Source organism: Falco cherrug, chromosome 3 (assembly GCF_023634085.1).
Source record: "Falco cherrug isolate bFalChe1 chromosome 3, bFalChe1.pri, whole genome shotgun sequence".
NCBI lineage: Eukaryota > Metazoa > Chordata > Aves > Falconiformes > Falconidae > Falco > Falco cherrug.
Genome location: NC_073699.1, coordinates 58,071,221 through 58,083,781, shown reverse-complemented (window position 1 = coordinate 58,083,781; position 12,561 = coordinate 58,071,221). Strand labels below are relative to the sequence as shown.

The 12,561-nt window shown below is 40.6% G+C and overlaps 1 protein-coding gene across 3 annotated transcripts; it reads right to left on the bottom strand.

The window, feature by feature from the left end:
- Positions 1-981: 981 nt before the first annotated feature.
- TYMS (thymidylate synthetase) lies at positions 982-10,131 on the bottom strand. Of its 3 annotated transcripts, none has more exons than XM_055705673.1 (7): positions 9,843-10,131; positions 9,076-9,149; positions 7,674-7,848; positions 5,235-5,336; positions 3,872-3,961; positions 2,417-2,488; positions 982-1,544 (listed from the first exon to the last, which is right to left on the bottom strand). In XM_055705673.1, exons 1-7 carry the CDS (start codon positions 10,012-10,014, stop codon positions 1,498-1,500), a joined length of 732 nt encoding a protein of 243 aa, XP_055561648.1. In that variant the 5' UTR covers positions 10,015-10,131; the 3' UTR covers positions 982-1,497. The 3 variants fall into 3 exon arrangements, with proteins under 3 accessions (XP_055561648.1, XP_055561647.1, XP_055561646.1); XM_055705672.1 differs by having other exon boundaries at positions 3,872-4,047; positions 7,785-7,848; XM_055705671.1 differs by having other exon boundaries at positions 3,872-4,047; positions 9,843-10,129.
- Positions 10,132-12,561: the final 2,430 nt, after the last annotated feature.

Genomic DNA, 12,561 nt, shown 5'->3' with positions numbered 1-12,561 from the left:
TGAGAACGTTTTTCATAAGCAGTGGCCTATTTACATTTGATGTACTTAGAAAAGGTGATGACATCCTTTTTCTGCAATCTTGTGTTGGGCTAAATGTCAGGAAAAAGAGAGTAACATATTTTTTTGAGCACATGGCACTACAAAAATTTTAGTCTGAAGACCAGTGATCAGTATAATGAGATTTGCAAATAACTTTGGTGCAAAATATGGTTCTGAAAGTTATGATCAGTTTGGTTTAAGATGCAAGAGTCCTCTTATGCAGGCCCTTGAATGAATGAAATCAAAGCACAGTGTATTAAATTCTTAGAATTATCTCATATTGTACAATTTTACAGTATTTACCAGTTTATAAACTTTAAAAATTAATCAAAAAATACTATGCATTCCTCCACGTGTTCAAATATGTATTGAATATGCTATATCTGAATATTAACCATAGACATATTCACAATTGAATTCCTGAAGAGGAATTTTAAGAGGACTGAAGTTACTGCAGAAGTTGCAAGGATAAGGAAACATGAAAGCTGAATTCTAATATTTAACTAATAAGCTCCAGTCCTACAGACACTACTATTCCTAACCTTCACTGCTCCAGGCTACAAAATTAGTCCATGTGTTCGTGAGATCTGGTTTTAAATGATGACAGATTGTTACTATCTAGTAACCTCTGTTTAACTACGGCTCTGTTTGATTTATACCAAATTCTTCATTCATGTAGGGTTGGGGAATAAATAAAAAAATAAAATGCTGATACAGAGGTATTATGCAGAGATTGCATTTCAGATCAAGCTCCATTAAGATCTTTTGTCTTCCTGCTGGTTCATTTATGAAGATGACAGGAAGTTAAGAGTTTGTTTTTCATCGCTAGATTTTACCCTGCAACATCCTAAAATAAAATGGAATTTACCTTTACTTTCCAACTCTTATTTACCACTAGCTATAAACAAACATACTAAAATTAAATATGCAGCATCCCTTCCAGAATTTTTTTAAAAAACTTTATTAAACTCTTTAGAACACATTTAAACACTTCTACAACCTTGAAGGAATCCTCAATCACACAAAAGTTCTTGTTTTCAGCACTAAACAAAGGATGTAAGCAAGTGCTACTCACACGTAATAACTACATGGTAACAGAACTGGCCACTGGTAACTGAAACAATGTGTAGAAAACTATCTCAGTAACAAAACTGGGTTAGCACCTGCATAGTACAGCTGGAATAAATAATCATCTGTTCTGTATGACCACAGTTTAGTACTGAAAGCAGTACTGGTCAATTAGCATCTGTTTCTTTTCCGGTATCGTATGCATCTTTTGAAGTATATAGAAAAAACTAATAACTAAGTACAGTGAAAGCTAAGTAGCTTAGGTACATTTCCACATTAACAGAAGCCGGTTTATAGCATTAAACAGCCATCTCCATTTTAATAGGTGGATGAGGATTATAACCTTCAATCTGAAAGTCTTCTGCCTTGAAGTCACTGATGTCTTCAACCTTACGAAGAATTCTGAGTTTGGGGAAAGGTCTTGGCTCCCTCTGAAGCTGAAATAAAAGCAAGTTGACTGTATAAAACTAATACTTGAAGACATAGATTTTGTTATAAAACAGATCTCATTAATCTCAATTCAGAATACACGATGTAAATTTTCCCTCCTCCTCAAAAAGACTCACTTAAAAAATAGTTAGGTGGAATCTACTTTACTATTTTGATAGGGACCAGTAGCATAATTTTGAAGTGGATCCCCTGGTCATCCAAATGCACCGCAAGCATTTTCCATTTGCAGAGCAATTCCAGTGGGTACAGATTAGATTCCTTCCAAAGGAAACTAAACTGGAAATTCTGACCCAAATATGCACCAAATGTGCTGCAGTTTCTCACAGGAACATTCAGGTCCGAACCAAAAACTAGTTCTCCGGATGGTTTGGAACCATATGAATGGTGAGGACATTCAGTGTGAGCTAAATCTCATGAAATAAAATTCTGATTTGTTCATACTGCAACAAATTACTTCCTGAAAATATAGTCTTATTCAGTCAAATAGTAATAGTGACTAACTCTGTGAATTTATAAATTATCCTTTTCTGATATAATACAAAGACATTTTATTTTGTGCTCACCTGTATTAGGCAGAATGGTTGGTTTTCTAAGGTTTTGGAACAATGAAGTCAAAAGTAGGGGTACAGATTTTGGATCTCTAACTTCATTCTAAAACACTGATGCATGTTTCAATCATGTTTGTATTGTATTTCTGTTTGTGACCTAAGCTGAGCAGAGGTTAAGGTACTACAATTATTAGGGTAAAAATGAGGAAGAAAAGCCACATATTTGCAAAATGATATTTATAATACCAATTTTGTATTGGATAAGCATTATGGAAGATAAAAGGATACAAGAATACAGAGTGAGTACTTACTTGAACTTTCAGAGGTTCCACATGATTCAGATATATGTGAGCATCTCCTAATGTGTGTATGAACTCTCCAGGCTGAAGAGAAAGGAGAATATATGTGGTTTTCAGTCAGGAAAGCAAAACATTACAATGCTTACAGTATTGATTCTAGTGTGGAACTGCAGCTTCTGTACTGGATTGGATTACCAAGACATCCTTGCAAGCTTTGAAGGACACTATCTTCTTAGACTAATGCATAATTAATGGAAAATATAATGACATTTCCACTAGTTTACCAAAAAGATTATCTTTGAAATCCTGCTAGGATAATAGCTTTGGTAAATGAATGGAGCACTACTGATCTGCTCACCAAGATGGAAACAGACAGGGCAGTGACACCCAGCTTTTACACTCCACTTCTAGCAAGTAGGACTTGCCAAAGCTGGTTTCCAACTATTTGCCTTAATCACCACTAAACAATGTAGCTTGTGGCAGTGGAGGTGTCGGTCACAAGCTAAACCACAAAGCACTTATCAAGCATCCAGATGGGTCTTGTAAGCCTGCAAGTTCTGTGACTTAGCAGCCCCTAAGCAATCTAATTTAACTTAGGGAAGTTTTATCAATTATTTTCCTGCCCTCTGACCAGTGCAGATCAGCCCTCAGATATATTATGCTAAAACCCACCACTGCTGTGAGACGAAGTGGCAGAGAGGCAACAGCTGCTTTATGGACATAATGTTAAACTTCACTTTTTCTGGCACCTTGGCCTAATTTCTCAAGTATGTCTGCAACTGCCGTTAAGTCCAATCCTTCCCTATTTCAAGATCCTCTTCATGTTGCTGTTAACAGGAGGATCAGGCCCAAATGGCCTTGCTAGTATAATTTTTTACATGCTCTAAAGAAAAGGGGGTTTCACTTGTGCCAAGACCGTAGTGCATTTAAATTACTGTGCCAAATCACAAAATACAGCTCTGGAGTCAGGAGTCACCACTCTACGTAGTCATCTACAGTAGGAAATTAAAAAAATACCCAGCTGAAATTATAGCTAGAAGTTAGGTGGACAGAATATCCAAACTGGAACCTTGACAGTAACCGCTGAGCTACTGTTCATTTCCAATAAAAAGCACATGCTACAAAATTTATTCACTTGTATGTTACTACCCCATAAGGACAAGCGTTCAGTTATGATTTCTAAGAAGCAGACTAGTGGAACAGGTCAGTTTTAACATGTTCAGTTAAAAAGACCTGGAGGATCTTCTGTTTGACGTGAATTCAAAAATTCTTACATTGCTGATCCTAACTGCCCATACAAACCAGAGACAATTCACAGTAAATTCATAGGGCCCTTTCTTACACATTGTTCAGCAAAATTTTGAACACTATGTTCATGCCAGTTTTTCTTGGACATGACATGAAGAGTCTAATCTTTTAGTGCCTCAGTTCTCAGAGAAGATTAAGTAAAATGATTAAATAGCCTACCTTTAGTCCTGTGACATGGGCAATCATGTATGTGAGCAGTGAATAGCTGGCAATATTGAAAGGCACTCCTAGTCCCATATCTCCGGACCTCTGATAGAGTTGGCAAGACAATTCACCATTTAGAACATAGAACTGGCAAAGGGCATGGCATGGAGGCAAAGCCATCAGAGAAATATCTAGAAATTGCAGTACAGAAAGGAGCAGGGGGGAAGAAATCGTAACAGCATTAGTGTGTTAAAAATGTAGCAGATGCAAAACCTGAACAAGCATTTAATGAGATACAGTAGAGAGCAAAAATTCAATGGCACTATCATTCTGTTGCTTTTACTCTTGTATAAAGGCACCTGCTGCCTAAGCAATTAAGTCTGGGTCATGACAAGCTGTCTCCTGGGCTGTATGACCAGAAGTCATAAACAGATATTCCACAGAACAGATTTATGCCATAATGCTGCACAGCAGTTTAGTTTTACTCACCTCAGTAAGACAGTTGATTTCTCTAAAGACATTAAGAGTAAAATTAAGCATGTAACCTAAAGAAACTTCCAAGTGCTTCATATTACTCTCTTCCCACTGCAATACTTGTTGAGATATAAAAGTAATGTTCAATAAAAAAATAATAATCAGAAAAACAATAGTTCTTTTGAGTGTTTATCTACACTTAGAAGTGCAATAGTGCAATTACAGCTTGGTAAGGAAAACTTGCAATGAGGTATCTCCTCATATCTGAGAATATTTAAGATTAAAAATAACAGCAACAGCATGTGGCATCCCCTTAGAGAAACACGAGTGGAAATTGCTGGGTAATTATTTTTTTATGCACAGATCAACTGCTGTTTAAGTTAAACATTCTCTGGCACTAGCTTTTGTTTAGAAGTAGCCCTACAGAGTGAATAGATATCTAGACAACCTATGTTTAAGGAGATGATAACAACACAAATATTTTTGTTCTCTAGTTTCAAGGGTTTTGTCAAGTTTACAATTTATTGTATGGCTAAAAACCAGACACACTGCTTTGGGATACTCTTTTTCAGTTTTGTTTTTTTAAGCTTTTTAAAATAAGAACTGCTGTCTTTGAACATAGACTGTATGTCAGACACCAGTAGCCAGGTATATCCCCCACTTTAAACTGGGGAGAAAAACTTTAAAGTAATGGTTCAAAATTTTTGAAGTCTGAACATGGCAATTAAGTAGAAAGAGAATCAAGCTTATAACCCCTGGCCATTTTCACTGCATTCCTGGTAGTTTTTTAAAGAATAAACAAGGAGACCAAATGGAACTGATTGTTGACACAGGATTAGAACATAGTTTAGCACACAGCAAGGTAACATGCAACTGCATTCACTTTAAGTTTGCTGTTCAATACCTTTGGGATTCCAAGCACACATAATGATTCTTCTGTCATCTGGATTAGTTTTGATTGTTTCAATCACTTTTTGCAACTGATCAACTCCTTGGTTGGTATAATCTGAAGAAAGATAACAAATAAAACCTAAGCCAGATAGATTCAAGTCATGGTATTTTTTTAAAACCCGGCCCACATCCCACTAAAAAGTGATACCCAAATAACAAGCTCTGAAGATTTTATTGTAACCTTGAATGTGATCAAATTTATCAGTTGGCACTCTCCAAATGTAAGCTTCTTGGTCTTCCTTAGGGGGTGCTTTAAGGCTTGTGAAATTCCTATGATGGTATTTTCGTATGTCCTCCCATGTGCTTTGAGTACCTTTAGCACCCACTGAAATAGGACCATTCCTATTTAGAGCACTTTATTCCAGCCTCAACAACCTGAAGTTTTTAAAGACCAAATAAGAAGTCTGCATAAATACTACATCCCAGGAAATAAAAGCTGCAATACCAAAAAATGAGTTGGACAAAGCATGTTTATCATTCATTATGACTTGTTACCTACATAGGACAAAAGCTGTACAGGAATGGGCAAGATATTACCACCTAGTCATTCATGGTATTTAAACTAATTTGCTCATTGCATTTCTGGATTAAGATGCCTTTCTACACGTTAAACTTGCATGCTACAGTGCTCCTTCTTAAAAAATAAATAAAAAAAAGAACAGTAACATAGGGATACCAGCATCCTTTGCGTGCTCAAGAGGTGAAAGTTTTTCTCAGAATCCCAGAATGGTTAGGGTTCAAAGGAACCCCTGGAGATCATCCAGTGAAAGCCCCTGCTAAAGCAGGTTCTCCTAGAGCAGGGTGCGCAGTTATGTCCAGGCAGGTTTTGAATGTCTCCACAGAAGGAGACTCCACAGCCTCTCTGGGCAGCCTGTGCCACTGCTCTGCCACCCTCCGGGTAAAGAAGTTCTTCCTCATATTCAGATGGAATACAATAGATGAATAAAGGCATCCATCTAGCACTCACAAGGTCATGTATGAAAACAAAATTTCCATAATACTTAGTGCCAGAAGGAAACCTGAATCACGTATAGCACAGGATATTACATTTCACCCAATGACGCTCCCAGGCTGACTTTTAGGTTCAATACCTGCTATATAAGAAATTCACTGGAATTAACTGAACATTAGAATGGATTCCAGAATAAAAGAGTCATTAGTTGTTACTCATTGTTCTGACTCATGCCAGTGAATCAGCACAGCTGGTAACTAATTTTTTTCTAATAACTCTTACTGCAAAGCAACAGCAAATTATGGTTACAGGGAGACCCAAGCTGGCAAACAAGGTAGGAATATGTAATTAGCATCTCAGGGAATTCTCCTGCCAGAAGCACTGTGCCAGAAGCCTTGTCAAATGGTTGTGTTAGTTCCTGAAGCTAATTACCTATCCATTAGTAATGCAACTTAAGGAAACCTATTCGTAATGAAACCTATGGGAATTTATCTTGTTCATTTTTTTCCAAACCATTTTATGCCTCAAACCTTCTAAGTTTAGGAATGCTGAAACATTTTAGTTAAGTTTTTAGACTTGTCAGTTCACAATCTGCATGACTTGCATTAGCATAAAACTGTATTCTGCCAGCAGTCAACACGCCACTAAGTCTAATATCTGTAACTAATGTGAACTTTGAGACTGTTAACAAAAAGCAAGGGGAAAAAATATAACCAACCATGTTGTTAATCTGAGTTAAAAATCTCACCAACCCAATAGGGTCATTTTTTTTTCTCTCCTTTTGAAACGGTAGTCCTCTAAATCTTTTGTACACCCTTGGCTTCAGTGACTTAGAAAAGAGACATCAAGACACTTCAGAATAAGTTAACGAATCAGTTCCACTGAAAATAATACTAACAGGTACTGCATCACATTATAGCTTATTACAGCTATTCTGTCCACAGCATCATCAGCTATGGATACATCCTACTTTCTTCCAGCTGTAGAATGGAAAAATTTATCTTCCAGTCTCCAATGAATGCAGTGCACTAACAACAACTCTTGCCTGCACCACTGTATCATGGAAATTAGGACCCTGCATTAGTATTCAGAAATGGCAGCCTGTGTTCCACTGCTATCAAACATAGCTAGCTCGTGTTTCTGGACTACAACAGACACACACCCTTCCATCTATCAGTGACCATACCTGCTCTAGATAAAAGTACAACATATGCCTTATGATTCATCTGTTCCACAAATATCAAACTACAATAAACACAGCTACATCTTTCAGGATAATTGAGTTTTCAAAAAGTTAAATTAACCCTCTCAAACACTATTCCGGCTATCAGTTCACACTGTGAATGGTCCCTTTAACAACAACCCATTCCCCAGGCTTCTAAAATCAAGGTGTCACAGTTGTCTCACTAAGCAATCAAAACTGTATTTGCACGTGATTACCTGTGTGCATATCTTTGTATTCTGCTCCAAAGTGCCTCCACTGGAACCCATAAACTGGTCCCAAATCCCCCTCCTCTCTGGTGCTAAAACCTTGCTTATCCAGGAACTCACGTGATCCATTAGCATCCCAAATCTTCACACCTTTTGCAGAGAGCTCTTTGGCATTTGTAGAACCCTAAAAAACACAGACAATAAGAACTCTACCTACTAATCCCAACACAGAAGACATGATTTGAAACAGCTGTATTAAGCTTTGCTCATCTATAAGTATTTCTCCACTTCTAACGGATGAACAGTCTAATTAATGCACTGGATGAGGTTATTGCACACGGACAGAATAAAACTTATGAGCAACATACTAGGATAAAGTTTGAAGTGCCATGCTGCTGTTACTTAACTCAGGATTCCTCTAACTTTGTGAATGCACAAAGCATACAGCCTCAAGGTCAACTGTGGTATACTATTTCATAAACACATTTGCAGAGAACAATTTTACTTTATAGACTGATGAAAACAGACAAACAAAAATTTTATGGCTGAGGCATTGTCCTTCCCCAGCCACCTATAATAAGCTTAAGGTCTTAAAAATCCTTTTGTTAAAATGACGAATATGATAAAATGACCCAGAGAAATTTCAGCAAGTTCTGCCACATATCCAAATCAGGGCATTCAAAACTACAACTTAGAAAGTGTTCTGCTTTGGGCAGTGTCTGTAGTCTTTTATATTTGAAAAAAGATACTCTAAAAAAAACACACGTGTATTTGAGTCCTGCTATCTAGCAAATGGTTAGGTAGACTTTCCCATATGTGCACAATGTCACAAAATATAAAGGAACACTTACATTGTAACGTATTATCTACAGTTGAATTTTAATACTCTGACTACAGCTGTTAGCTCTATTAGATATCAGGTTTTTGCTACTAAAAAGCCTACTGTTTATATCAGTCTTACTTCATCCATGGTATTGCATTGCTTGTTTCTGTTGAAATCACTACAAGCTATCTAAATTTAAAAAGCAGATCATTAAATTGCTTACAATCTACTTCATCCTATAGTTCTTATTCGAACACCAATAAAAAACACTGTACTAGGCTCTGTAACTGTGGGGTATACTCACATCAGGGAAAACCCTCACTATTTCAGACTATTTCCCTTAAAAAGAAACATAAAAAAAACCCTCTTCCAATTGGTAACAATGCAAGTCTCCACTAAAATGCACAGAATGTCTTTAAGATAATGGCCTTCACTGTGGTCAAAATATCAGGTGGTGGCACATATTCTGTTGCCATATGAACAGAAGCATCTGCAGTCACCCTAAATTCCTTAATCCACTCCACACTGGTTCATTCTGTTGATATCACTCTCAGAGGCACACTACCCAGAGACACCCAAATACTCAACCTTGATGAACCACAGCAGCTCCTCCAGCACTCCTTTCCAGAATACCCTCTTCGTTGTTAGCAGTGGAAACTGATCTGAAAAAAAAGTTTCAGTGTCAGAGGAGACCAGCGATTTGTCAGAACGAACTGACTTAGCTTTTTCCTCCAGAAACGGTAATGCCACCATCTGACATTCAGAAGTTTGGGTATGAAGTAAGGAGCTGGGAAAGGATGTGCAATTCTTATATTCAGATCAAGCAAGACAAAAAGCTGACTTTTATTTTCCTGGACAGTGGGGGAAGATGAATTATCTGCGGGGACCTGGATGAACCCCACTGCGAGGGCGCCACAGTGCTGCACACGGATGTGTGTGTAGGCATTTGCTGCAGAAAGCAGAGGCTTAAGATAAAATTGTTGACAAATATATTTCACAGCCACCCTGTCTACTATGCTTGAATGGTAGGAAGGCCCAGCACAGGCTATTTACAGATCTAATCCGGTTTTTCACCAGGCCTGGCTGCGGGGCCGCGGAGAGGAGAGGCCCGGGCTGCCGCAGGCCGGCGGGCTGGGAGAGGGCGGAGGAGCCGACGGAACGGACCGAAACGCCTCCACAGGCCGCTGCAGCGGGTGGGAGCCCCGGCGCTGAGCGGCAGGAGGCCTCCCGCTCGGCGGGCGGGAAGCGGGGCAGCCCGGGGGAGAAGCTGGCGCCCTCCCGCCCACGGCGCAGGGCGGCGCCGGCCGGTGCCGCGGCAGGCTGGGGTAGGGGGCCGGGGCCGCGGCGGTGCCGACCTCTCAGGCTGTACCGCGCCTGCATGCCGAAGACGGAGATGGTGCCGGTGCCGGTGCGATCCTCCTTCCGGTGGCCGTGCTGCAGGATGTGCCGGACCTGCCGCAGGTACTGCGGCTCGCCGGGCTCCGGGCCAGCGGCACCCTCCTCTTGCTGCTCCCCCTCGGCAGGCATGTCGCCGCGGGTGGCTCCCTGCACGCCGGGGTGGCCTCCGGCTGTCCCTCTCCCGCCGGCGGCTTCTCCTCCGAGCCCGCCAAAGCCGGACCTTTCCCGCCAAGCGCGCCGAGGGGCGGGCGCAACGGGACGCCACCGCCTCCTCCTTCCCTCCCCGCCCGGCCGTCTTTCTGCCGAGCGTCCCTCGGCGCCGCCGGGCTCTGCCTGCCTCCCGCTGGGGAGCGCCGCTGCGTCCCCGTCGGCCCCGCCGGGCCGGGCTTAGCGCAGCCCCGCAGGGGAGGCGTGTGGGGGTTGTAAGAGCCTTACGGCAATGGCTGTCGTGTGACCGCCGCGACGCCGAGGCGCGGGGTTGCTGAGGGGACCTGGAGAGGTCGGCGGGGCGTAAGAAAGCCCCAAGGCCGCGGCGGGGTGGGCGGCCTGTGCCTCTCGCCTTACGCTGGAAATCCTGCACAGCCGCCCTTTCTGGCCCCGCACGGGGCTTGTCGCGCTGAGGGAGGGCAGTGCCGCGCACCTAACCCCGGTCTGTGCGCCAGGCCGTGCTGATTCTGCCTTGTTCTGCTCCAAGGGCAAGGTAACGCTCTTCGCGGGCTGGAAAGTGCTGCTGGCATTTGTCATCTTCCGCTCTCTCCAGTCTCCGGCATCACGTTTTGAAGCTGGACGAGGCCAGAGCCTTCGGCTGGGCCTGGCAGGCCTCACACCTCCGGTGAGGGACCCCTCCAGCTGGGATATCCCAGACCGCCAAAGCCCGAGTGCAGCCCGGTGCCAGCCTCCCTTGGCTTTGGTGTGGTGCTCCTGCAGTGCCATGCCCTGCACGCAGGCGTGCCATCTCTGTTGCAGCAATATTACACTGCCCTGTACAGTTAAAGCCAAGATCCTTTTATGCCATTACCTTGTCAATTGCTTCCTGCCTCCTATTTTATTTACAGGTTTGCTTTCTCACTAAGGGTAGTACCCCTCACTTGCTTGTTTCATCTTGTTGATCTCATCTCTCCCATTTCTCAGTGTCATTTTGCATCCTGATCTGTGTCTTCCACACCGATTGCAACTGCTCCCGATGTAGTGTCTGAAAATTTTCTAGGTATACTCTGTTAGTCAGAACAAATTGACTCTTCTCTGAATATTTCTTTGTTAGTAGATCTTAGAAGTCAAGCATTTTGTAAGAGTCGCTTAGGTCTCAGATAAAGCCCAGTTTTCTGACAGCTGGTGTGATTACAGGAGTTGAGACTGCTAATCTCACATGATTAGGAGCCTGTAATACAGGCATATATAATAGAGGTTGAATGGAACAGAGGACTGTGGATCAGAAAATGCTACCTTTCCTTACACCAGGCAGGAAAATGTATCTTTCCCACTAAAACAATGAAATGGCCTTTTTCTTTTATAAATGTGTGTACTTACTTGCATGTATAGAAGTAAAGGAAAAGGTATGGTTTAATTAAAGTATGGTTGTTTTTCTATAGTCTAATATAAATGGTTTTGTACACTTTGAAATTAGTACAGTTTATTTACCAGAGATACAGTTGGAAACGGTGAATATAACTGTGTGCAAAAAATGCTTAGAAATGCTAGGCATGGCAAATGAAACCAAATCACCTAGAGCCCTGCTTTTAACGGAGAAATATATCAGTTCTTAACCCTTACTATAATTTGCAAATGCCATTGAAATCTAATGTGTATAATCTAGGGGAAAAAACCCAAACATCTTTTCTGATAAAGGCTTCCCTCTTAATTAATTAAAAAATTAAATCCAGGGGTGAACTAGAAATAGGAAATGCCAAATGCAGAAGACCTGCTCATTACTGCATATTCAGAAAAGTCATTTAATGTATATGATAATCATCAAAAGCAACGGGAAGAATAAATGGAACATTTTCATTGGAAAATAATATGCTACATGCATATGGAAATCTGGTTGATTCAGACTAAGCTGAATGTGTAACATCTGTAGCGACCAATCTTGAAAAGGCTTAAGAATGTGCTTGAATTTAAGTATGCAAATAGGAATTATTTGTAAGCTTAGAGCTGATTATTTCCTTAAATCTTTGCATAACCAGGGCCATAACTGGTTATCAAAGATAACCTGATTTGCAACATAAATAACACTTTATTTAAATAAATGAATATTAAGATGGATTTGAATTTGGTTTTGAGTTAAAAGATTTCTACAGTCTTCAGTTGCTAGTTCATATGTCACAGTATTTACTAAGCAAATTTTTATTTATATGCAACTATTTTAACCATAGTCATTTAACAATTAGCTGAACATTGAGGTTAGGGGTATTTCACTTAAAGGAGTATATGCTGGACTTCACGAAGAAAGATTTCACACATCTTCTTTCTAGGAGAAAAAAAAATGGATTTAATGTTTTGATTGTGGACTGAGAAAAAGATGTTAGAAAAGTAAGCGTATGTGGAATGTATCAGTGCCCTGCTATAGAAATATGCAACATAAAAAACAGAATTTTTTTTTCTCCTTTTGCCTTCTTATAGATGTTTCTCTTTTCTTGTAGAATTTTAAATCTTTGCTTCTGTCACACTTTCATGTAC